The sequence below is a fragment of the Pyrgilauda ruficollis genome, unplaced genomic scaffold (assembly GCF_017590135.1).
Source record: "Pyrgilauda ruficollis isolate IOZ18807 unplaced genomic scaffold, ASM1759013v1 scaffold30, whole genome shotgun sequence".
NCBI lineage: Eukaryota > Metazoa > Chordata > Aves > Passeriformes > Passeridae > Pyrgilauda > Pyrgilauda ruficollis.
In genome coordinates this window covers 7,915,611-7,942,877 of record NW_024524378.1, presented here as the reverse complement: position 1 = coordinate 7,942,877, position 27,267 = coordinate 7,915,611, and the positions used below count along the sequence as shown (strand labels likewise).

General features: G+C 40.0%; 1 protein-coding gene across 10 annotated transcripts in view; it reads left to right on the top strand.

Moving 5' to 3' along the window:
- The window catches only part of DTNA (dystrobrevin alpha), a 221,230-nt gene that overhangs the window by 184,008 nt on the left and 9,955 nt on the right, over positions 1-27,267 (top strand). For all 10 annotated transcript variants that reach the window (XM_041473811.1, XM_041473813.1, XM_041473814.1 and 7 more), the window contains 10 exons: positions 6,564-6,651; positions 9,124-9,221; positions 10,599-10,712; positions 13,958-14,054; positions 15,326-15,343; positions 19,315-19,474; positions 22,265-22,354; positions 22,866-23,034; positions 23,768-23,900; positions 27,167-27,211. In XM_041473811.1, the coding sequence (XP_041329745.1) occupies positions 6,564-6,651; positions 9,124-9,221; positions 10,599-10,712; positions 13,958-14,054; positions 15,326-15,343; positions 19,315-19,474; positions 22,265-22,354; positions 22,866-23,034; positions 23,768-23,900; positions 27,167-27,184 (985 nt within the window). In that variant the 3' untranslated portion in view covers positions 27,185-27,211. The remainder of the gene's footprint in view (positions 1-6,563; positions 6,652-9,123; positions 9,222-10,598; positions 10,713-13,957; positions 14,055-15,325; positions 15,344-19,314; positions 19,475-22,264; positions 22,355-22,865; positions 23,035-23,767; positions 23,901-27,166; positions 27,212-27,267) is intronic.

The following is a 27,267-nucleotide window of genomic DNA, read 5'->3' as shown; positions in this document are numbered from 1 at the left end:
ACCTGAAGTGAATGTGTATCAATATGGGGTATGTTCTCCAAAGCTGATGGACTGTGGCACTGGCTGCTATTCTCTCTACTGAGGCTTGCAAGGTATTGCCAAGTATTGCAAATAATTGCTTAGTTAAGAATGGCTATGCAAATTGCTTGGCATACTCAGCTCTAGGCAGTGCAGGACTTGGTGGTGGTACAGAAATCTTCACACAACAATGATTAAACAAGCCCATGTTTTCAAAGTATTCATTTTTGAGATCATATATAATTTGTAGCTTCACCTTCCTTAAAAGTTAACAACTGTAATAGTACCTAAATAATTAAATCATGATAATAATTTTCTTATAACCTAGTGAGAGAAATTAATTTTGATTTTTACATATGTCAGGCATTGCTTTTAAATCTCCCTGATTTCTGCATTGTTTGAATCGTGTATACAAATTTTCCCTTCTTTCATTTAGACTCGGGTTTTAAATGGGTGTCTTGAACATAATTCATTGTTTCTGCTGGAGTGATTATAGAGCTTTGTCTCCTAAACCCACCAGCTGTCCTGGCACTTGAGATGCTGGCATTGCAGCCCGCCTTGCCAGTGAAGGGAAAAGCTGCCTCACCTCTCCAAGTGCAACAGAATTCCACAGACTTTGCAGTCCTGGTACCAGCAAAGTGCTGACCAGTATATGGCCCTAGAAAATGTGGTGCTGAGCAGAAACCTGTACAGTGTTTCTACCAAAACTATGATCAGGAGGTTTATTTTGCTCATAGCAAACCCTTCAGGTTCCTGTGCTGCCACTGCAGAATATTTCCTGGGTTAGAAGATAGTCTCCATTTACTCCAGTATGTACGAGTCAATAAGCAACTTCATTTAGGAGAGTGAATGCAATGGCTTTCTGCAGTCTTAAAAAATTCACTTCTGCAGGTAGCTCCTGTTGAAAATGGGAGTAGTTTGTCATGTCCAGTGGATAAAAAAGTCTGCCTCCATTGTCCTGGATCTGCTTCTCTACTCTGTAGCCCACTGGAATGTGCCAGTGGTGTAGGGTTGAAAAGGCAAACTAGGTTTTAGTGAGGAAAATGAAAACCATTTATCCTAAACAAAAACATTTTTAAGGGGAATTTCATTCCTGAAGAAGCACTTCCAGAAATCAGGCTTATTGAGGAATATTGACATGTGGCTGTGAAAGCTGGCTCTTGGGGGCATGTGTGTGACCAGCCATTGCCCATCCATGACTGAGGATAGGAATATGCTGCCACTCAGTCTGGTGTGACAGGGAGAAAGAAATGTGGCCCTGAGTACCATTAGTGACTTACTTGATATGGTTGTTCAGGAGGGGAGTGAAGAATGGACATGGTGGTGGTAGACTGGTTTGCCAGGCATAGCATTTTGGATGCTGTGTATAGGATTCATTTAGCTTCAGTGAGGGCTACCAGTTGCTCCTGAGACCTCTTTGTAGGTGCCTTGCCTCATCTGTACAGTTTTCGTCCTCCAAAATTTATTCTTTATATTCCAACCTGTTCCCTCAAGGCTTTGAGCCAACCTCACCAAGTCATAGCACCTTTGTTTCCAAATATACATATACAAATCATATGCCATGATACTCAACATTTGTTTGGTTTTGAGAAATGAATGGGAGAGTGACTGACAACAACCTTAATTGTTTAAACAACTGATGCAAAGCATAGTACATAACATTTGATTACTGACATTAAATCACTGCAGTCACAGCACCCTCAATGAGAAACAATCTCAGTTATTTGTATCATTAGATTTTGACAGAAACATAATCTAGGGGGACAGTAGTCTTAGTTAAGCATCAGACCACACTGCATTGCCATTTTCTGCTTTGTTGGACTGAGACTGCAAGTAGAGAAATAGAATGGTTACATTTTGGTAAAAAACAACAACAAAATCTTGCCATCCTAGAACTGCTGTGTGAAGCCAGTTTCCAGAGGAGTAGGTGAGACCTCTGCAGGAAGCTCAGCTGCTGCATCTCAAAGTCTGGAGGGGCATCTTCAGGCAAAGCTGACCTCCTCCCCATGCCCCAGAGTGGCTGGATGCAGTTTGCTCAAAACCCACACACTTGTGCCAGGATGGTGCTGAGTTCAAGTTATTTCACCCTGCATCTTAAGGAGGTTTGGTAACCTGAGTAAAGCATGCAGTTAACCAAAATGAGGTAGCTTCTGGTTTAGGGGAGGCTGCAGCTCACCAGCTCTGCTGTTCAATCTGCCTGCAAAATACTGCCTGTACCTGCCCAGACATCAGGTAACTCCAGTGCTTCTGGCAGCCAAAGCTGAAAAGAGGCGTGATTGTAGCTGGACCTTTATCTGCAAGAAAAACCTGCAGAGATACTTTGTAAGCATCTATACATAAAATTATCTGAAGAACTGCATAGGAACATTTAAAAACAAAACAAGATTTGGGGTTTTTTAGATACTGAGGCTAATTTATAGCTAATCAGTCTAATATAACCCAGTATAACTTTGTTTTTGTTTTAAGTGCAGCTAGTATTTATATTTTGGGCTTTGTGGGGTATTTTTAATTCATTTAATTAATTTTCACTGCTCATCTTTATTTTTCATCTCCAGTTATTTGGTTCTACAAGTAAAAGTACAAGTTTTCCTTTCCTTCTACCACAGGCTAATAAGCTACTTGAGGGTTTTTTAGAAGCCAGTACTCCAGAGCAAATTAATAAACAAGAGGAAGAATTAATTCATTATTTATAGTAGCTATATGGATAGAAAAATTAGCCCATAGCCAGATGTTTTGAATAGTTTAATTGCAAAGTCTTTTTTAGTATTTAAAACCAATATTTGACACTTACTTTAGTTTATCTTTAGTGTCTGATACTTAAAAAGAAGTATTAACTGCAAATAGTTTCCATTTTTGTAAGACAGAGACTTTGCCTAGCTTTGAATAATAATTCCATATATTTCAGTCTTTTTCTTTTCAGGTATAGAAAAAAATCAGATAGACTAAAAGTAGGAGGTTATTTTGGCTTCACAGAGAGCTGTTTTCTGGGGGTTTTATGTTATACTGCATAGTACTGTGTGAATCCTATTTCTATATAAAAGTGTTGGACTATATTTTAAAATGTTTTAAAATATTGTATATTTTAAATATATTTGTATATTTAAAATATGTATATTTTAAAATGTTTATTAAAGGGGGTGTGCAGAACTCTAGGTGGGAAGGCTGGTTTAATCTTCCTGTGAAAGAGGAAAAACATTCAGAGACCAGTTGCTACAGAGGAAACATGTAGACATTTAGCTCCGTTGAACAGAGTTTGTTGTTGTGATTATTCCCACATAGCTCAATGCTATAATATTTTGGTGGTAAAATCTCTGTGATTCTAAAGTAAATGGCAATTTAACAATAGTAGAGGACTCAGATGATTTGTCTTGGTTTAAAATGTCTTAAAACCAAGCCAGTTTTGAAAGTGTGGCAGCTAAACAGTCCTCAGAGAACATTTGGTGTGTTGCTGTTGTGCCTTTTCTTTTTTTTCAGCCCTCAGGCTTAGAAACTGACCCTTTAATTTGTCTGTATTTTCCATAGCAAATTATTTATTCAGGAAGCGTTTGTAGAATAAGAGCATGTCATGGAGACTGCACTGATACTTCTCTTGCAAAAATTTCACAAGACTTTTCTAACCCATGGTGTCACAATTGTAAAACCAGCAGGGAACATCCACATCAGTCATTGCCAGGTGCCTACTGCAGAACAGGCTGATCTGACGTACCTGAAGCCTGAGAAATAGCAAAGATCCTCCAGAGTCACTCCTTTGCTCATAAGTTGTAATATTGTTCATCCTTTGCCTGCAGTTTTGAGATCCCTTTTTTTAATGGAGCTACCTTAGACCACAGAAGTCCTAATGTGCAGGTGCTAATATTGGATATTCACTCAACATCTGAATGGTGATAGGTGCCAGACCAATTATTGCTAATAATTATAAGGTCTTTAAAGAAATGGTCACTAATGGAGAAGCAGTGATTTTTAGAAAAGAAGGAACAACAGTAGGATATTTGTATGCAATCCTTTCTCTCAAAAGGATACCTGAATCATTCCCCTGGGGTCCCAAATTCTGAACACACTTTCATAATATTTTTAACCTTTTGTGTATGATTGTCTTACTGTATCACTGTATTTCTGGTTTTCTGTGAAATTGGTGAAGTAAAACAGAACTGAAGTGTGGTATATCTGAGAACTCTGAGACAAAAAATTCTTGGCAGTTGAGGCTAATGCTGCTGTGCAAACTAATGTGCTTAATGGTCACATAGAATAGGTATATTCCAGAAGTCCATTTATCTTAGACATTGAAATTTAATTTTCAGGGCTTTGGGGTTAGTGACTTGCAGCACTCATAGACTAAATTTGACACATTGCTACACCTACTTTATGGCATCCACCCACGCATAAATATATGTCAAAGGTATTAAATACAAGTAAGACTCAAAGGTATTGAATACAAGTAAGACAAGTAAGCCACTAATACAAGTGGCTTGGTTAATTCAGTAAAGCAGTTGGCTTAGGTGTTAGCTCACATCTCAGAACTCTGGTGTAGATTGGGTTATGCCAACGAGTGGAACCATAATCCATTTTTACAAGACGGATATGCCTGCACATTGCCATAAAAAGGAGAATTGATGCTGAATGCTTGCTGTTTTCACAACCATCTATTAGGATGCCATGTTTTAGTCATTATGGTAAAATTAAAAATTAATTAAACTGTCATGAAAGTAACCCTTATTACCCAGTTTACATAATGTTGCTCGCCCCTTTCTTTCTGTGGGTGACATATTAGTACAGTAAGCTTGAGTATGTAAGAAGCAGAACTGTATAAAGTTAGAAAAATGTTTTTTAGCTTTAGCTTTCCCGAAGGTATATCTGTTACCCCACCAGAATCTCAGTAAGCATAAAATTAAGCTGTATATGTAACAAAATAAACATAACCAAAACCAAAAATTCAGTGGTCATCTACCACCAGAAGTCTTACATGCAGTCTGCAGCACAAGTTTCATTTACACAGAACCTCTCTGTGTCTCAGTTTTCAGAGCTTTACTGTTTTTCTAAACTTCATGTTTGTGGTCTCACAGGTTATTATCACAATGAGAAAAATATGATGTTTGTCTCTTTTCTCTTGCATCACTAAGCTGTAGCAAATCCACATGACACCCAGCTTTAGTTTCATGATCAGTGAATATCAACCACTGCTCATCTTTCACACAAAACTTTTAAATCCCAGTGGATTTAATCAGGCCAAACAACACATGTGCACTGTAGTTCCCTGAAGGACATGGGGATATGAACTCACTGAGAAGTTTTAGAGAAATATTTCTTTTAAATATATCAGTTCTTCAAAAGCAGAGCTTTTGGTACAAGTGCGGTTTTCCTCTGAAAGGCTTTTCAAGTTCAAGGTACAATTTCTGGGAAAAAAAATCAGAATAAAATCCCATGCCCAGACTCTTCATTTGCCAGCAACCAGTTACATGCCCAGAAGAGCCCCTGGGCAGGGAGGTTTGTTCCTGTTTCCCTTCAGCCAAAAACCATTATAGAGTAGCCAAAGGATAAGAAAAGAGGCCAGACTTGCCTCTGTCTGGGAAAGTCCACAGGCAGCCTTGTATTCCACATGGCAATTCCACATTCCTCTCACCACTTCTTAGGGACTTCATCTTTTTAATTCTTATGTATACTAAAAGTAATGCAGTATAGGATTCTAAAACCCAGGATTGTCCAGGGTCAACGAAGTCCTTTTCAGATTTCTGGTTTTGTTAATTTTTGATGTTTGTCTGCAAACTTCTTAATGTTTAGAAATATTGAAAATTCTCACTATATTACCTTTTTCCTGCTCATCTGACTAAATAATAGCTTCCTTTTAAAGTAAGGACAGTTGGAAAAGCATTAACCTGAGAGAAATATTTGCATATTATATTCTTGGAGGAGAGAAAATAATAAGGTGCAATATTTTAGAGGAATTAATCATATTTGCTGTTTAGTTTTTTAACTTGTTGATCACAGTCACATGACACTGTGAAGTCTTGCTCCCAAATAGCAAGAAATCAAGAATAAAAGAGAAAGCCTAATTATAAATTCCTAAGTCAATGATCCATGAGACCTTGGTAAGTGACTTGCAAAACTGTCCTAAACATTGTTTTCTGGTGAAAATACGACAAAGCTTCTAAAGTTTTTCTTGACAAACACTGAGGCTTCTCACCAAAAAGTAGTCTTCCAGGTGATATGACAAAGCTGAATTGTGAAATAGATGCTGACTAATGGTCCTAACCACCTCCTGACCCTTTTTGTGCAGAGTAGTCTTCAAGCTGCATCCTGTACAACTTTTACTATGGGCTACAGAGCGCTGCTGTTTTCTCCCCAAGGGAAGGTGCTGCCCAGCCCCTTAGTGCTGATCTTTCTAGGGAAATTCTCTCCCCCTTGCTCAATTAACATCAGCTGTTCCTAATTTGGTGACAGTTTGCTCCTTTGTTCTGACGTGTGGGGGTGTGAGGTGGTGGCTGGCTGAGGCAGAGGGTGTTTCTGCCATGTATAAACCTGTCTTCCCATTTTCCCCTCCCCCTGAGCAGCGTCCTTGACAGTGCAAGTCGGCTGGATGAAGAACACAAGCTGATCGCCAGGTACGCAGCAAGGCTGGCAGCAGAAACTTCTTCATCAGTAAGTGTTTTAATTAAAGGAAGGTACTTCCCTTCTGTCGTGTTCCAGGGGCTTGGCAAGATCAGGGAAATTACGTCTGACAGTCTAATGATTAATGGATTATTTTTCCCTACTCTTTTCATCGAGGCTGTTATGCTTTAATAATAACACTTTTATGCAGTCTATTGAATCCAAAGAATCCACATACTAATGCATATAATCTATATACTAATGCAGTGGCATTTCAATAATTGCATCAAAGGGAGCCTGACATCTTGAACTCAGGAAAGACTATAGAATATTGTCTGGACTAGCTTTGGTTAAAGGTTAATGATTTACTGCATTGGAAAAATGGGGTGGTGAATCCATTTTACTCTCCAGCTCGAATATCACAGCCACTAGGGCCTTAAGTACTAAGGATATTAAAGAATGTTCTTCAGCAGGATGACTGTAATGACCCCCTACATTAGCCCTGGCTCCCATTTTCATTTCAGGGCAATGATTATTCTGCTCTCTGTGTCCAAAGATAGAAGGTGATGGTAGGCTAAAACCTTACTAACGGCATTCAGGAACAAGAGAGAATGAAGCAGGAACCTTATCAAAGTATATAAAATCTTAAATGGTATATAAAAGATCAGCCTATCTACTTTTTTTCAATCTCAGACCATTTGATAGAACAAGGGTCCATGAATGATGGTTAAGTGAAAAGCAGCAGGTCTGGAGTGCCCAGAAACATTTTCACACTGAGATTTTCACACTGTGGGGTCAATTGAAAGGGTGAAATTGGGCACCACACATTGTGTAAAGACACTGAGTCACATTCAGACCACATGAAGATGGGTCTGCTGCCCCATGCAGATGTCATGGAGATTTCACACTATCTGCAGCTGCCTGGGAGGAGAGGGGTGCTCCTGTTCTGCCAGTCTAGCCCAAATCAATCATTTCCAGACATGTGACACAGTGTTTCAAATTTAAGGCAACCTGTAGGTGACTGTCTTATTTCTGAAAGACAGACAGTAATTCTTTATGGGAACATGATTTCCCATTAATAATGTCTCTGGTTGAAAATCAGTGGACATCAGTTCCATATAACATGTGTCCTTGATGCAGGGAAAAATGGTGTAAGCAGAGCTGACTTGAAGGAAAATACTGAATTTTTCATTGCCATCTATCTTTGCTCTTTGAACAAAAGAGACCAGAAGGAAAAGGGGAGGTTTCTATAAAGAGAAATCTTTACAAGCAAAAGAGTGATGCGCAGTAGGGGCAGTGGACATTTTTAAAGCTTTGCTGATAGTCATTCTGGATTTTAAGGAATTGAATATATTGATAACAGTAGGCATTCAAGATAAAGATCCTGCTTCCTCCTGTATGGGTGATGATATCCACTAGTGTGTATCAGTTCTTTATGCACTGTTCTGCTTCCCTGTGGTTGATGTGTTAATGGGAAAATGTATCCACAGCAGAAAAGATAGTAAGTGGTTGGGGGGGGCGGGAAACATACTGTCCTTTTCCTACAGACAGTCCTAACCTTTGTTAGGCTATTGAAATATATCTTCATTCTTTTTGAGGATTCACCTCCTGGCAGGGAAGATGCCTGACGTCAAATAAAATAACACTCCAGAGTTACACTTCACAGGGCTTTTTGTGGTGAGGAGCCCTCATATCACAGCAGTAACTCAGCAGGGTATTTTTAAATACCTGATTCTTTCAGGTTGGAGTTAGAAATAAATAGGTATCTTTCATTGTTGTGAAACTTCTAAATGTCCTGCTCTGTGTTGTCATTGTTGCAATACTGAAATACAGGAGTGTGAACAAGGAAAACAATGATTGATTGTTGCTGATGAGCATGCAAAAAAGGCATAGTCCAATGAAGCTGTAGTGAGCACTGCCTAGTTTGGTGAGAGACAAAATCTCATATCATTTTACTGGTGGAAAAAAAGATTTTGCTGTACCTGAAGGACTGGGGAAAGAGGTTTCCTGAAGTATCATGAGAGCAGATAGGAAAACTTGGCCAAATGGGCCATACAGCCAGACTGAAAACAGACCACTGCTTTCAAACTGAAAGTAAAACTGTGCTTTCAAGAGGGTGAAGCGTCTCTGCACTGGAAACACATCCTGTTCTTTCTGGAGGCAGACACTGGTTTTTGCTTCAGTGTGCTCCTCTTGTCTGTAGCATCAATATCAAGAGCCACATTACAGCAACTGCCTGCAGCAGTGTCATTGCCTTTTATGATTGGTTCAGAGGAAGCTGCAGGAAAAAGCACTGACTGACAGGATGGTAAACACGGAGTCTTATTTACTCTAGCACTTACTCTGCTTTTACTAGCAATGGTTCCATACTGGTATGAGCACAACATGAATGTTCTTTTTTTAGTGTAGGCAAGCTTGGTACTGCACTTTCTGTAAACAGATTTCACAGAACAGATCTGTGTTGAACTCATGGTGCATGCTGGCTATTCCTCTTTCAATGCAGCCTTCTCTGTTTTCCAACAGCAGCCGAGTCAGCAGAGAGGGGCATCAGATATCTCCTTCACCATTGATGCCAACAAGCAGCAAAGGCAGCTGATTGCAGAGCTTGAAAATAAAAACCGGTAAGGATCCACTAAGTACCTGGTTTGGTTCAGGCCCATATGTTACATATGTGTTTATTTCTTAGCATTTTTTGCCACCTATATTTTTACTATGAGCACAGGCACATACATCTTCCCCTACAATAAAACAGAGCACAGAAACATCCATAAAATAAGATAAAGGCTCTGAAATCCATAGCCATACCATGTTTTCAGAAGTGTACTGTCCAATGACATGATATAATAATGGATGCTTTACTGTTTGCAGCTGCTGTTTGTTAAGAGTTTTTTTAAAAAAGTCTGTCCTGTTTCAAAACCGGATTAACTTTCTATTGGATTCTCAGTAGCACTATAACATGAAATGATAAAAGGATCAGTCACGCTTGTAATGTTATGCTCCCCTGCTTTTATTCAGGAAAAAGATGATTAAAGCTTTTCAGAACACAGTCTGCCTGGGAGAGGTTAGCAGGAAGATTAGCAGCAAGTTAGGCTGCTGATCAAATGAGACAGGAGGTGCAGATGTGACTGAGACTGAGAGAGAGTGTCCAGGAGAAATAGGCCAGCCGGCCCAAAAGAGGAGTGATGCCTGTTTGTTAACAGCAGCGAACCTGGCCCTGGCTACCAGACTGCCTGATGCCATGAAATGTGTGGCAGCAGAGCTCTGCTTTTAGTGCTGGACCATAAAACAGAGGCTAGTCCAGACCAGATGGTTTCCTATTCCAAACTCTGCACTGCCTTCTGTCACCATGTAATGAGCACCACCAGCTCCAGTCTCGATTTGCCTTTCATAGTTTGAGGCTGCCTCCTGACCGTCTGCTTCCAGCACATTGTGAAGAAGAGACAAAATTCACAGAGGTTTCAACCTTCTGCTGTGAAGCTTTGTATTAGCCTTTTGACAGCACTCCAGGGCTCACAAGCCAGTTGTAGCAAGTCGTATTAAAGTGCTTTTCTGTGAATTGTCAGCTGCTCTCACATCTCTGCTTCCATTAAAAGTATTTTACAGGGCTAAATATTTTCTCTGATACTCCACAATGTCCAGAAAGGTTACTTCAATTTTTTTTTAAGTTCATGAGGTGCTGGAAGTGTTCATGGTGAAGAATTAAAAGGGAGCAGTTCTGTCAAGCATGGAGCTATTTTATGTCTACCTGTATTTTTGGGGGGGTTTTGAAGAATGATTTCCCTTTATGACAGAATCCTAAAAGTTTATTCAGAAAATATCCAGAAGCCTCTCCCATTATTGAGAGCTTCTTTGGTTGGCTGCAAACAAGTCATTTTACTTACATCTTTGCTGATTAAAAGCTAAATACAGTCATACTTTTTCACCTCTTGCAATGTCCTGGGAGCTGCTTTTGTGGAAAATAACTTACTTATGGTCTTCTGTTTATTCTCCTCCCCAAGAGAAATCCTGCAGGAGATCCAGAGGCTGCGACTTGAGCATGAGCAAGCATCTCAGCCCACACCAGAGAAGGCCCAACAGAATCCCACTCTCCTTGCAGAGCTCCGGCTCCTGAGGTAAGCTCACAGCAACAAAACCTCTGGCCTTGACAGGGGCCAAACAGTCATTCTCAGTAAGAGAAGAAATAAAAGATAAGCCTGGCTTATGGTTTTGGAGGCTTTTTAAAGTAAATCAGCCAATATGTATTTTTTATCCATTTTTTGGTGCAGTCTGTTGTCTTAGAAGTAATTAAGCTTATGCTTTAAACTGCATGCATGAGAAATCTCACGTTACTCCTCTACATTAAATTAAGCATATGCATTAGTATTTGCAGAGTTGGGCCCTTAGGTCATTTGGAACAGGTCCCCACAGCCTGGTCCAAATACCATTAATTATATGGGAAAAAATGTTCAGAACAAAGCCTTTACAAAGATTTCTAGCTTATGCTAAAGAAAATAGAGAACTACATGAAAATACAGCCAGAATTAGATGTTAATCTTCGGAAATTTCCCCCATGTGTTGAACTCCAAGGAGAGGTCAGTTCTCTTCATGGTGCAAAACCAGGCTGCAGAATGATCCTCCTTGTCACGTGGGGAGTGAAGAGTAATGTCATCTGCAGCTGCTGAAGATTAGAGGATCCTTCCTTTAGTTATCCTGCCAAGCTAAAAATATTAATATGGATGTGACTGCATGTTAGTTACGACACTCTACATGGATTTGCTAATGTCCATGTATATCACATTGAAGAAGTACAATTGTCATTGGCCCAGATTCATGGGCTCCCTGGAAATCCTGAAGCTCATATTGTGAGAGCCAGACAGAGAATCCAATAAGAGCTATTCAAAATGCTCTATATGAATAGAGAAGAGAGTGTAAGCACTTTCTTTCCAGTGAAACAATGCTAGATTGCTCTGCCCCCTGACTAATGAACATTTTTTGCCACTTAGCCACTCCTCACACAACTAATATTTTAGTGGTCTGATGCATATCCAAAGGAAATTACTATAAGAAACTGAGCTAAATTTTTTTCCTTACAAATACTTGATAGTTTTATTATGGAGTTTTTCACACAAAAATATTTTTCTGATTCACAAATCATTACTTTGGCTTTCCAGTCTAAATACAAATTAGCTTCTTCGTTTCTATGAGTGATTTTAATGTGTAATTACTTCTAGACATGTACAGTGTGACATTGTGTGAGGCATATAACACTGTCATGAAAATGTGTACACTGTAAAATATACCAGTAATGTAGCTTTTGTCCATCAAACTGAAAGTCCATTTTCAGCAGGTTTAGGAAATCAGCTTTCTATGTAGTTGACTAATAAAATTCATTACACTTAAAAAAAAAAAAAGAATGATTGTGCAGTGTTAGCAGGCTGATTACTTAGCTTTTCCCTCTTTTCAATTTTGATACACGTATTAAAGCATAATCCCCTTATTTTAATTTTTTTATGTGTGATGTCCTTAGGCAGTGATACTGAATTCCTCACTTATACCTTCCCTGATTTAATATGCAGTGTGAGAATCAGAAAATAACTTTTAATCTCTGGGTCTGAACTGCTTTGCATTCCTTCTGAAATGTTCACCATTTAAAAGGCAAATGTCTTGACTTCGGATTTACTGGGGAATTTTGACACCACCTCGAATTCCTAGACACTTAAGATGGTATAAGGCTGTTCTTACGTGTAAAACAGCAGAACTAAGGGTAGCAGCCCTGATTTATGTCTGTTACCCTGCTGATTTTTCAGGCTTGAAGCATTTAAGGCTGTGGAGCAATTTAGTTCACATTGTATTAAGAAATGCTGGAATCTGTAAACAGTGTTGTGGGTGCCTGTCCCACCATCTTTCACAAGCTGCTGTAGTGTGGCACTCACTGAAACAAGGTCCTGAACACAGCATTCCTTCGCATTACCAGTACTGTCTTGGAGACAGGTTGGAAAACCCCTTACTTCCAAGAATTTGCTCTGGAGTACAGCAGGAGAAAACCCTCAGAGGAGTAGTCTGTACAGTGCACACTGCTTAGCTCCTCTCTCCCTGTGGAATGGATCTAAAGCCCAGCAGAGCTCTGTGCTAGAACCTGCCACTTTGAATTACACAGACCTTATTTTCATTAAATAATAAACTCTGCTGCCTTTGTACAGTTCATAGCATTTCCAAGCATTACCTGTCTCAAAAAGAAAAGCCAACACAGGCATTCTTTAGTGGGAAATAGATCAATCCTTCAGAAGAGTAAATGCAACCTGGCAGTGTTACTATATGATCCTATTATATAGGTGAGGGATAGCACACATGAGCAGTCCTGTAGAAATCAATGTTGACTATATCTGTAGTTGCTCACTTACAGTGAAGGCTCAAAATCAGAGTTTCATATTGCCCTAAATATAGGAAATCTACTTAAGTCTTGTTGGTTCCAGTGCTTTTCCATTTAGAATTAAATTGCCATATTTTGTAGGTAGTACAAGGCTAACAACATAGTGTTCATATGTTATTTGCAATGCAGTAGAATATAAAATACATGTATATTTTTCAGTAGTAATGTTAATTATATCATAACTTCCATAATGCAACAATTTTATTTTGCTTGTAGGTGGAAACTTGCCACAATTTAGTGGTTTAACATGTGCAGGTGCTGTTCCACCATCCTGTGCAGTGGAGCTGTGCAGAATCAAAGCTGTTCAGATTTGTGGGAGCACAGAGAGACTGTCACACTTGGAGTGGCTCAGTATTCCCACTGTCACGCAACCAGCACTGGACTCCGAGTGCAAAGAGCTAATTTCAAGCACTTATATCTGTACTATGTGATAGTCTTCCTGTTGCTTTCAGAGAAAAAAAAAATAGAAACAAAACCAGATTACTGTGGGTTTTTGTCTGAATTTCTGAACTCTCTTAGCTTCTCTCATATCTCACTGTGTTCAGTGCCCCTGCTGTAATTTCCTGTCCTTCAGGGCATGGCTTTAATTTCTCCTGACAGCTAGTGAGGTTATTGACTAGAGAGTTCCAAAGCTAAAATTGCCAGGCATTTGCACAAGGGAATATAACAGAAGCTTGTTTGAACCTCATTTGTTCTTTGAAGAAGGGTCTGTGTCAGTGTCTGTCTTTTCCCTAATCACTATTCAGTCCTATGAGGATTCCCAGTGAGCGGGAACTCCCTAGCCTTCATGTAGCCACATTTCTAAACCCTGTGCTGAATTCATACAGTGTGTTTGCTTTCCTGTGGTCTGTAGGCATGTGTCCCCATAGTGAGACTGGCAAAATGATGCAGTTAGAAGCTGCTGCTGCTGTGAGGGGTAAGCTCTGATCAGGTCTCCTTGTTTCTCAGACAGCGGAAGGATGAGCTGGAACAGAGGATGTCTGCTCTCCAGGAAAGCCGAAGGGAGCTGATGGTTCAGTTAGAAGGCCTCATGAAACTGCTGAAGGTAAGGAACTCTACCTGGTACTACCAAGGAAAACACAAAGTAAAGCGAGAGGGAGGATATGTAACCACAGAATTCTGCAGAACCTGACTGTTTCTACCCACAAAATTTGGCTGTGTTTCCCTCCCTTTTTGTGTTTTACCTTGGTCTTTTAATTCAGGGGTTTCAGATGACGTTCCTGTAGCAGCACTGCATCATCATTGTCACCTGCTGCTAGGAGGAGTAAGAAAAAGAAAAGAAACTGACACATAAAGCAAGTTAACTGTTAGCTGTAAAGAAAAAAAATACCTCAGTACTGTATGCTATTATTCACTGCAGCTGACAGTACAGAATCACTAGGCTAGTTCCTTTAACTTTGCTCTGAAGTTAAAGTTTCTTTAATTTATTCAGTTGCTGGTTCTGTCAGATGAGTCATTTGACAACCACACCTACCTCTCTCAGCTCAGAGGTGCTTTCCCTACATCACTTGTTTCATTTTCATGGATACAGAAGCAGGCCCTTGTTAAACAGATGAAACATGTCTCAACAGAGGAGCTCAGTTAAGAACCAAGGTATCAAAAAGCATGTCCATTTTTAAAGACAGGCTAGGGTGAGATGGAAGATGTGTTTTTATCTGCAGCCTTGTTTTACCTAATGTGCTTCAGGACAGATGATGCCACAAATTCACATTGGAAGAAAGCTCCCTGAGTAGCACAGGAATCTGTTTTGTTGTTGTCTATGGCAGCTCAAGTGAGTTCATGGAAATTCAGTGCAACTTGGGTCAAATACGGCTCAGATAAGAGCAGAAGGAATTTCACTGAAATCCATTTAGTAACATGCCTCCATTTAGATGCAGCATGCATCCATGTATATCCATTTGCATCGAAGGATGAGTTTGTCACTTGCCCCTCCTCAGACACAGGCTTTGCAGCCACAATGCACGAATTGGTGGCACCTCAGCAGTAGAACCCACTGAAGAGCCAGCAGATTTTTGGGAGCTCGAAGTAGGCAGGATACTTTTTGTTCTACCCATGAAATGCCACAGTGCCACAACCAGCAGTGAAGACTGCTGGCTGTTAGTCACTGCCCGGACAAAGAAAATTTGGGGTAGGAAATGACAGCAGCTTTCTGCACACTTTGCACTATTCTGGTGTTTCAAAGTATGCAGAGGTGGGACCTTAACTTGGTCTTGTATCTTCAACTGTCTTGATTGCACCTTTAACCCTGTGCTCCAAATTTGGCTCTGTTTTTTGTTCTTTGCTTACATCTCATGTGCTGATTGTCTTTTTCTTTAGGAAGAAGAATTGAAACAGGTAGCAAGTTACCTTCTCTTTGGATGCCTCACTAACTCCTAAATGTGATTGTGTTCCTGTGATTTGTGTTACTTCCTTTGCTTGAGAAGTGCGTGTGTGTGTTCTTTTGACCAAAATTAATATTTTGCAGTTCTTTCCCGCATTAGTGTCTTGAAGCAATTTTCACAATGAAACATCTTGGCACTCTACAAACTGAGTCATGGCTACAAGGAATCTTCCTCACTCCTCTAAATTAAAACATGTAAGGTGTAGAAACCGCACCTCAAATGTAGTGACACCAACCTAGAATATAAATTAAATAGATAACATTTTGAAAACATGATGAGAAATTTTGTACTTTCAAGAAAAATATAACTGAGCTTAAATTAGACAAGGGCAATGAATTTGAAAGCTCATGTTATCCAGAAAGGTCAGGGCATATTGTGCACATCTTTAAAAGTTGGCACTGATGCTAATAGCCCCATGAGTCTCCAGGGAAATAAATGTTTTCTGCAGCCTAGATCAAAACAGAGGAAGTATTTACATTAATAATAGTAAATTTTGGAAGATTTAATTGTTTCTGAGCTTTTCAGTATTGTAATGGATCTTGGAAATAGATTAGGCTTTAAAAAAAAGGCACTTTTGAGATAGCAGTCTGATTTATGTGTTCAATAAAAGTGTTTCATTTTAACAAAACACACTTCCTCCTGCTTTCATCAGCAGAAGTGCAGTCACAAGTCTGATGTGTTGTGTCTGTGACACAGCATGCAGAGTTTGTAGGTAATGCTCATCTTCGTAAAACCAACATTTGGCTAATTTTTGTAGACTTGCACTTAAAAAACCAAATCTGACCAAATACCATCTCTATGTAAGGGCTGTCTTTTTTCATTCTGAAGTTCTGTTCACAAAAGAGAAGCTTCCAGTGTGATAGAAGTTACCTTATCATATAAAATGTTCACTGGACAGTGTAAGTGAAAGCACATTTTCAGGCTGCTATGAGGTATTTTTATGGCTTTTTTCTTTCCAAGAGTAATAGGCTCACTGAATACCAGGTGATGATGCTAAAGAATTACTCTCACCATTTCCTTTTAATGATCCCCATTATGCTATGCCATTTCATGATCTGTTGAGAGAAACAGGATTAAATTAATTTCTGGAGGAATTCAATTGGAATGAGCAGCTTGGCAATTCATCTAATGCTTATGAATTATCTATTTCTCCATTGCCCTTCCTTGAGAAAGGGTAATGAGTTCTTCACATCCCTGTTTGATGAGGCTGTGCGATCTCCCCATATGTCATCCCAGTTCAGTCCCAGCAGAGGGAGCAATGGGCTAAAACTCCTGTAAAGCCGGTTTTCATTTCAAGCATTTTATGCTAAGCATGCATGACACTTGATAGTGGGGAAATTTTCCTATCTAGCAAGAGTTAACTTAAAAGCTGTAGCAATTTGACTAGGGTTGGTGAATTAAATAAAATACCTGAAAATATTCCTGGGAGGCATGAGAACACTGATAGCTGCAACCAAGTACTACACAAACGCTGAAGTCATCCAAACATCCACGGCTGTGGTAGCTCCCCTTTCAGCATGCTTTAATCCTTAGCTGGTAGAGCTGTCAAGGTTTGAGAGCAATTCAGTGCTTGTCTTCTCTGCTGACCTTACCAAGAAGTTAAGACTGGCTGTCATAGCAGATTTCAGACTATTAGGTCCAGGTTTGAAAACCACAATTGTCCTGATAGCCACTAAGCAGGAGTCCAATCCTAATACCACTTCATTCCCACAAACCTGTGCTGAGATGGATCTAAATGAGTAAAATAATTTGAGTTTTTACCTCTCTGAAATCAGGCATTCCCTAATATCCTCCCATTTTAACTTGCTGTTCATCAGTTCTGTCTCATACTGCCCAAATAGTATAAAAAGTGAGGAGTTTTTTCCTGGACAAGGAACTCCGAATGCTTCATCTTCCTGTGCTTCCCAGACATTCTGTGTTTATCATAAACACAAGATCCCAGTCGTAGCTGCAGAGCAGACAGAATGTAAGCCCTGGGTGTGCAGCACTTTCCACATCTCTTAAGGGAAAATTCCAGCCCAGAAGTACTGGCGGGCATCTGTTATTTTTAGTAAATAAAATGCCTATTCTGAAGTTCATTCCTGAATATGACTTGATGGCAGGAAGCAAATTTTGTCCATTTTTTTCCTCATCTTTCTCTGAAAGTTCCCACTGTTGTTGGTGTTCCCAGAACAGAGTTCAAAGGCAAAAGGGAGCTAAGGAAAAAGGCAAGGGAAAAAGGGCACTTGTCTTTCAGAGAACTGAGAACCAAAAATTCCTCAGCAAATGTGTTTGAGTGAGGATGAAATGTGCTCCATCAAGGCATGAAAGAAGAAAGCTGGAGATCCTGGGTGCCCTTCCTGATGTGCAGGGGTTATGGCTAACAAGGACTTTGGAGCATCTCCAAGTTGCTCTGGGCCCTTCCTCCAGAGGTCTAAATACCTCCATTTCTGCTGGTGCTGGTATAGATTATTCTAGAAACAGGAGAGCATCTGGCCTTTATATATTCAATTTGCCTTTTCCATCCATCATGTAAATGTTCCAAAACCAATAATTAAAGAAATTATAAGTATTAAATCCTCCATTCTTCCATCAGTAATGTGCTTATTTCTCATAAAATTAATTTATCCTTGATGGCTTTCAGGTGATAATGTCTCTTAGAAAGGGGTGATAGGATAAAAGAACAAATAGCTTAGTATTCTGATACATTATTTACGGTCCAGGTCAGAAATTTGTAAAAGTCTCAAGAACAATGCTGCACTCAACCTGCAATGGCCTGCACTTGTCTTTCTTAGAACATATTTGCCAAACATAATAAGAGCTGCAGTGGCAACCAATACCATAATCAAAATAAATGCCAAGGGAAGAGTTAAGAAATCCTCCTGTATTTTTAAAATAAAGCTAAGATAAGGGAAACACCACCTCCCCAGTCACTTTTGACTGAAAACAACCAGGAGCTTGTGTTGCAGTTCCCCTTTAAAAGCACTCAAGCCACCTCCATCCTTTGCATCTGCTAAACATTGGGTTCCAAAAGCTATGTGCAGTTTGATGTGGGTTCCAGCATTAATTTTTTCTTACATGGATGCACATTCCCAGGACTTTGAAACAGAGGGTGAGAAGAGTGCTGTGTCTCTTGATATGATTCACCTAGCTGCATTAGTAAAAATTGCAATTTTTTTAAAGTCTGCTTGAATTTCAGCTAAGTGATCCTAACTGTGAGGTACTAACAGCATGACATTTATATGACTGGTGTTAAAACATTTTCACTTCCAGCAGCTGAACCCATAGCGGGAATTTATATTGCCCTATCCCCACAGTGTTTTGGGAGTGTCTGAATATGTGGAGCAGATAATTTAATAGTGGCTTAAATAGTTCTCTAGCTCCAAATAAAAAGCAGAAATGTGTATTTATCGCGAGTGTCAGACTTTATGTGACTGAGAGGTTGCATGTACCATGAACTTGTCCTGCAGGCAGGCGGAGGGCAGGGCTGTGCTCAGCTCTTGTGGCAGGGCTCTGCTGAAAGGGGCTGCTCCAGTCCCTTGCCCAGGCTGAAAGCCAGGCTGGTGCCAGCAGTTTTCCCCTTCTCACAGCCAGAATGGGTTACGGTTTAGCAGACATGCATGTGAACTGGGGGAGTGAGAGGGGAGAGGGCAGAGAGCTCTGTAGTGTGGTCTTTATTAACTTGGAATTTTTTTTAATTTAGCTGCCTGACATTTTCCCATGCTTGGAGGAAATCAGGTCTTGACTCATATTTTCCTGCTTGGTTTCTCTACACAGAAGCCTTGCTGTCAACTAACAATTGATTTCGGTTTATTTCTTCTAGCAAAATTAACACTACCCAACTGATCTACAAAGAGCACGATGCCTTTAAGCTGAGGGATGGGTGACCAGGACAGCAGGCAGGCTCTTGCAAAGCCCCTGTTTAACCCCTTGATTGTTTTGCAGACGCAGGGGGCAGGTTCCCCACGCTCCTCGCCCAGCCACACCATCAGCCGGCCTATTCCCATGCCCATCAGGTCTGCCTCTGCCTGCTCCACCCCGACCCACGCACCTCAGGACTCTCTGACGGGGGTGGGAGGAGATGTGCAGGAAGCCTTTGCACAAAGTAAGTCTCATTAACAGCTTGTCTGAGGCACCTGGAGACTGAGGAATCATTATTTCTTGTGGTTACTGACTTCGTGTATTTGAGCTTCTGAGTTGCATACAATGAAGCAAAACAAAACAAAAAATATCTGTGACAGCTGCATTTTGCCATTGAAAATCGACTTTGTCAGCCATTAAAGCAAGATGTCAAAGCAAGCAGGTAAGCAGAAACTGGACAATGATGCCAATAAATGGAGCTTGGGGTAAGAAGGAATTTTGATGCAAGAGGGTGAGAACAGTTATCACTGCTCTGTTAACCAGAAAAAATGCTATTGACCTCAGCAGGTATTGTCAGTGTGTTTTAAATAAAGACTTTGCTAGAAGTAAATGATACAATCATAGAATTAGTTTAGGTGGAAAGGGCTTTTGTAAGTGACTGTGTCCTTCTGCCCCAAGAAAGAGGGCTTCGAAGTGAGATCAAGCCATTCAGGACCTGTACCAGTTGAGTTCTGGATGGCTCCTGTCACTCATTTTCTCTGTTGCAGTGTTTCACCATCCTTATTGTGTAAATTCCTTGTCCTTCTGCCTGATTGGAACATCCCTTGATGCAACTTGTCACTGTTGTCCCTTGTCTTTTTGCTTTGGGCCTGAGAAGGGTCCAGTTAGACTAGAAAGGAATCAAGTCTGAAAGTCTAGGTAAACCCTTTCCTTGTATTTCCAGAAAACTGTCATCGCCTTCCCACTCTTTTTTGAAATAAGAATAAATTTTAAAGTGTTTTGAGTGTCTAAGGCTACTAATTAAATTATTATGTTGAATGACACAGAAAGTGAGTAGTCCATGTTATCTAAATGAAGAAATATTCCTTATTTTTTTAATATGCTCTCTCTAAAATATTTGCATGATTGCAATTCTACGATCTGAATAAGTTTTTTTCCTCTTTCCCCAGCACAAATTAAACATAAGTTTAAATGTAAGCTCCACTGCTACAGTGGAGGCGTGCTTTTTCTCAGGAGCCCAGTTCAGCCCTCTCATGCACCCTTCCCCTTGATTTTCCTGTGAATTGTGTCTTTGTGTGTATTTTTGGACAAGGTTGAATCTGTAATGCAGTCAAGAACTTTCTCCTAAAGCACTGGTCAATTCAAGTATTGAACATAGGCATAATTCCTGGTCCCAACAGAACAGGTTGCTGCTAATCTCATTTTCTGTGGCAAAAGAAAAGCAGGCAATATGTTTTCCTTTTTTTCTGCTATGAGAAAAATCAAGACAGGCAAAAAGCAAAAATATGGAGCCCTAGCTCCTATGATGTTATGGGACAGCTTCTTCTAGAGTTAAGAGTAAGATAAATAATACAGTGGCCACAATAAAATATCCATAAACAATGCTAAGTCTCCCTCAGGCAAATGCATTTTAAGTGTAAAAATGTGTTCTGTTCAAGATGAAAAGCAATATAAGAAGTTATGTGATCACATTTTAAAACTGCTGCATTTGATAAATACCTAGGTTTGTGTCATTATTTACTGTAAGCTCTAGATAGGAAGGTCAAACCCAAAGAACTTGAAGCCAGCATTCTGTCACATCTTGACATACGACTTTGTGAGGGGGGTTGGGCTGAGATTTTATGGCTCCATTCTCTGCTGCACCAACAGAGATCTGCCTATATACACATAATGCAGACAAGCCATGGTTAAAGGACATTTTCTCTTCATTTTTTCCATTTCTCTTTCACAGCATTTGCAATAGTTCAGAGGCACAAATTTGGGAAGACTTTAGAGAGGGAGTGGTTGTCTGTGAGTGTGTAAGAGAGAGTTTAACTACTGTAATTTACATTCCAGTAACTATTTGCTAATGGATACATTAAAAAAAAACCTCTTCAGGATTTGAGAAAAATTTTTAAATGTATTGGTTTGCATTCAGTGAGTTTTAAAAAATCTACAGTAGCCAATTCCTGTAATTATTCCATTTGGAAGACTAGTGACTCTGTAGAATATATTGATTATTCGGCTATTCAACAATAGTATCTGTGTTTGGAATTTGAGGGAGTTAAGCACACGTTACCCACAGACCCCTCCTAAGAAAGGAGTATTCTGCAGCTCACAAGAATCTCTCATGATTGATGTTTATGGGAATATTGCCAGGTTCAGCAGGGAAACACTTCTAGATGCATTATTAGAAAGAGTTTAAAAGCAGCCTGGGGCTGTTTAGAGAGGCAGTAGTGCTTCCTTTATTAAAAAAAGCAAGGGGGGGCTGGGAGGGGAGAGAGAGACAGAGACAGTAAATTATAGAATATACAAGAAAGTCCTTGAGCTACAGGAGAGGCTGAGAGGGAGCAGAGAAGAGAAATCCATATAGTCTTGATGAGGTCAAGTGTGTTTCTTCAACATTTGCCATAATTATCTGGCAAATATCTGGCAATAATGGTGTCATTAAACTGAGCTGTGGGAACTTAGAGAAAACACTTCATTTCTTCCCTCCTCCCCCACAGGCACTGTAAATGAGTTCACGCTGGATTTAATCTTCCAGGCCTGGTCTGCTGGTGTCACCACACAAATGCAAGCTTGATGGCAATGAATAATCTCCACATATCTGGCATTGTGATTAAATGAAGCATGAGGATAGGCTTCAGCTTTTGCATACAGCATAAGTAAATGAGGCCATTCTGCAGAGAACTCTTCTGCACGTGCCCCTCACAAGGACTTTGGTACCCTGAATTATCACAGTGACAGCTTTCAGCGGGGTCAAAACTGCTTTCAACAGTAAGACATATGTTGTGTGAATAATAGTAACATGTGCTTTGTCCATCTCTTGCTTCAGGTGCAAGACGAAACTTAAGAAATGATTTGCTGGTGGCAGCAGATTCAATCACCAACACCATGTCTTCTTTGGTAAAAGAACTAAATTCTGGTGAGTGAGGCTTACAAGCGGGAATAGTCACCACAGTGACAATTTCACGTTTGTATGAAAAAAGGGGGTGGTAGGAAAATTTGTGTCTTCAAATCTTTTTATGCTTTTGTTAAAAAAATCCCTAAGTAACAGCTTCTGGAACTCAGCAGTTCTAAAGACATGGATGTAGAGGTGCAGATGGATACAGTGAAAAATTTGTCTGTGATTCCACATGGAGTGGGATTTCACTCTTTAGAAATTAGAGTTAGCATAGATCATACAGGACCTGTTGTAAAATGCAGTCTGTAGTATTATCTATCATGAAAATATCCTACTTAATAACTGAGATAAGCAAAAGTTTCAGTATTTGGTCCAAGAAGAAAACTATAAGCTTTGCCTATATAAGTAAAATAATATGCTTTTAATCACTATGAGGAGGTGGCATTCTCGGTTGGAAAGGCAAAGAAGTGCTTAAAGAAATAGACACTTTGTGTACTTTTGTGGAAGTTAAATGGGACGTTTTGCTTCACAGAAGTGGGCAGCGAGACAGAGAGCAATGTGGATTCTGAGTTTGGCCGGGCTCATTTTGATGATCTGGTTCCATCCCCCACGTCTGAGAAGGCTTTCCTGGCGCAGATCCACGCCCGGAAGCCTGGGTACATCCACAGCGCTGCTGCCACCGGCTCCATCCGCAGTGACATGTGGGTACCTGCCTGACACCCCTTCCTGATCTCATTCTTCTTCCTCTGAAACCAGAGTGCAGCACACAGTATTTCCTCTCCCTCTCAATTGTTTGGGAAAAAAAAAAAAAAAAAAAAGAGCATAAATCCAAGTGAGGACTGCTTCATGGTTACATAGTAGTGGGCTCTGTAAACAATAAATCCTGGAACTTAGGACTCCCTCAGGACTGAGCCGTGTCACATCCAGCCTGGAACACTCCAGCAGCATGGAGGCTATGGGACAGCAGTTTTCCCAAACCTGCCCTGCAGTCCTATTCCCTGTTTATCCAGACTAAGGGACCTGTTGGGGCTCACTGCAAAAGGAGAAATGTGTAAATGGAAGAGACAGAATGCTTTTCATTGACCTACTCAATTGATGAACAAATGGATTGACTTTTACAACCTGATCCTTCTTTTCAGAGACAATAGGCATCTTTCTAGTTATTTTTAGTTCAGCCTCTTTGTATGAAGTTATTGAGAACTTTTGTTACTCATTTCCTTAGGGGAGTGCCTTCAGCAGAATATGCCCTTTGGTGTACTTCATGAGAGAGGGAAATAACAGAAATGTTCTCCACTGCCAAGAAAATACTAACTAGTGGAGCATGTGGTTAGACTGAAAGCATCCCACAGTCCTCATAGATTACAATGAAGGGAAGTTTTATTGACTCTGAATGTCATTCATCTGAGGAGTCTATTTATTAATAATTGTCTTTAGGGTTACAGAAGATGGAGACCCTTATGTCAGAGCAGATGATGAAAATTACGAGAATGACTCTGTCCGCCAGCTGGAGAATGAACTGAAAATGGAGGAGTACCTGAAGCAGAAGCTGCAGGATGAGGCGTACCAGGTGCGAGAAGGACACCAACTGCCCATGTTTCTCCATAAGTGAGAAAGGTTGATGGCCCTTAGGTGCCCAGGGCCATCCAACCAGTCCTGGGCTCTGAGGTGTGACCTCTTCTGGGTTACCAGAGCAGCCACATTCCAAAAAGTGCTGTCACCCTTACACAGACACACATGCATCCAGCCTTTGTGCATATCCAAGAAGATCACACTGCCTGAGGCGCACAGCAGTGGTCCATAAGGGTACCAGAGAACCAGGTGGGACAGAACTACCTCTGAGCTTGTTCTCTGCCCATGCCTACCGAGTCACTTAGAGCTCAGTCCCCACTGTCACAGGTGCTGGTTGGTGGTGTCAAGATGTCCTGCTATTTTCATATCTTTTTTTTTTTTTCCCTCCAATAGCAAGAAACATTCATAAGGGTTTCTCCAGTGTGAACTGAAGCTCAGGTGCAGTCTTTGTGTTGCTGTCATTGTCAGAATCTGGAGGTACAGAAAAGGGTCTGGAATTAATTGTATCTCAGAGAACCAAGTATTCAACAAACATCTGGTGCAGAGAAGCCTGGGGATTTGTTATTAAACACCTCCCTGAGGAAGCTCTCAAAGGGCGTTTGTCTGAGCAAAGCAAATATGCTAGGGGGAGCTGGAATTCTGAAGATGCCCATATTTATATCATGGTCTCCACTTCTACCTGGTGTTCTAATCTGGTGTTGCAGATTATTGCCATGTTTTTAGTTATTCTGACTTGGAATATCTGAATTTAAAATACATTACTTCTTACAAAGTTAGAAGTAGTGTCAGTAGGAGAGAAAACCTAGTTCAGTTATTTGGGAGCAGAGCTGAAGCAAGCAAAAATAACTTTTTTTCCACATGGTGATTGGCTCAAATTTGGACCTCACCCCTAAAGAACATATTAAATGGGGTATAAAAACTAAATTAGACATGTTCTGAGAGACCAGATGTCTGCAAATGAGGTTCAGAATCACTTTATGGGCAGCAATTCTTTATACTGCTGATTTCTAGGAGCTAATAAAATCTAGCCTTCTTTTCTGGTAATTTTCCTCTACTGTTCAGTGCTGGTCACTTTGGAGACAATCTGTGTCTGACAGGCTTGCATTGTAATGAAAATTGGCTGCTCTTTTGGTCTTCTTTTCTGTGAAGCTGCTATGATATGTTAGTCTTGTAAAAGCTCATTGAGTCTTGTCAAAATTTGAGGTAACTTTGAGGTTGATGTTAACATCTTGTTGTTGTTGTTGACGTAGACCTGCTACATGCCCATAGTAGGTTGCCAAAAGTCATTTCATTGCAGAGGTCTTTAATGACATGAAGAAAGGAGCAGGATTGTTATAGATCATTTACTAAGGCAACAGCAGGTGACGTAGGGGGAATTGTCAACTTTTTATGCAAGATAGGAATTGTCAAAAATCACAGCCTTCAAACTTCTGAACAGGATGAACAGCTACTGCTGATGTAATGAAACATAGTTGTCAGTTTAGAGAAGGGGTGCCTAAATAGTCACAGCTGTCAGGCCTCAAATAATAAATGTTATTCTTGCTGGTTAAAATTTCATGTTCTTCAGAAAGAACAACAGAGCAGTTTGACTGTATTTTGATTACAATATGGAAGTGCAATATATGGCAGTAGTGTTACTCGAGTTTCACTAGTTAAAACAGGATTTTGTATGTGCATAAAATTCAGTATGTATGTGCGCTGCAAATAAGGGCAGGAGAAGTTATGCATGTCACTTGATGGCACTAGGTGTTACTCTTGCTTCAGTCAAAATAGTTTTTCTGCTGTTTTCCACCTACATTCCCAGGAGAAAGGGAGGAAATCTTCTCCTTCTCCTATTAACATCAGAATAAAACTCCTGAATTTAGGTGAGCCAAGACTACACACAAGTGAAATTTATTCCCCATTGTTTTACATAATTTCTTTCCACCAAGGGACAAAAACAGACAAAAAACCCAACACACACACCCTCCCCTGCCCAAAAAAAAGGAAAAGCTTTTTCTTTGTCAAAAATATATTCACTGAGGGAACAGAAAGTCCTCATTCTAGACAAGTTCTGTTTAACAGCATTCTTTGAGAAGAAGTTTCATGATGTACTTTATTGTCTATGAGATTGTCAACTCCTATCAGGCAGTGATTTGACAGTAGTGACTTGTAAGTAGAATCTATTTTTAGTTGCTACCACAGCCCCAAAGCATGTAATGGCAATGCATGAGAAGTCCTCCCCAGTATGGGTGATGCCATTTAAATTAGGGAATGGGTTTAAAGGAAGCAAGAAAAGGTATTAAGTTAATAGGGACTACTAAGATGATTAGGAGCTGGTTGGAGAGTGTCATATATTGACTCCAAGACATGTGCTTTGGCATTGGTTGTTCTCTGCAATTTGCTGTCTATTTGTGGTATTTGACTCTTCTATCCCTTTTTCTGCTAATATCACTGAGTATTCTAAAAAAGCCACAGCTTACTACTTGGAAAAACAAAGGAAAATTGGAAAATTTCTGTTTAGGGTATCCTGTTGAACAGAGGCCAGGTCAACTATTCTCATTTGCATCAAACCACTGGAATTTATTACAAGCTGTTTTACTGTTTGTACTCACATATACACTGCATTCATCTGGATTGCCAAAGAAAGCCAGAAGCTGTAGCAATCGTAATGCAATTGTCAGCTGAAAAAATCTGCAAGGAGGAACTCCTACTAAGGGTGCAGAATGGTCACCTCAGTAACAATCTGGTAACCATTTTTATGTTATTAAATGTCTCACTTCATGTAAAATCAGCACATTTAGAAAAACATGTAGATGTAGTGTAGCATGAAAGATGGTTGGCCCAATCCCACTCTTGTTATTTTGTGTCACCTTGTGTCCAAGAAAGATTTTTGTGCTGAACTCTAAATTGGTATAAAAAAGCCAAGATACATAGGGAAATCAGGGACATGAAACCTTAGAGGAGGCTTCTTTCTCTCTTTTTTTTTTTTTAAGCATGTTGTAAATAACAAGTATCTATCAGAAAAAAACCCAAACACATTTAATGCACAAGTGTAAATGCTAACAGTGTGTATCCTCCCACATCTGTTTCCACTTTTGTTCTTGGTACAGTCTTTTGCTGATATGTTGTGTAAGACAGTTTTCACTGGGTTTATTTTCTGGGTCCCTAATTGCTCCCTTTATTTCTAGGCTTGTGCATGGCTTTTTTCAGAATAATACACTGCCTGGCTGCTCACGGGCTTAATTTGTCATCTTCCTGTTTTCTGTCCTTTGTTATCTACAGGTCAGTTTGCAAAGTTGAGTGCAATATTCTTCTCTCTCCTCTCAAGTAAGTATTATTATAATTTAGAAGAAAGTTTGGAATTAATCCTCATAATATACATT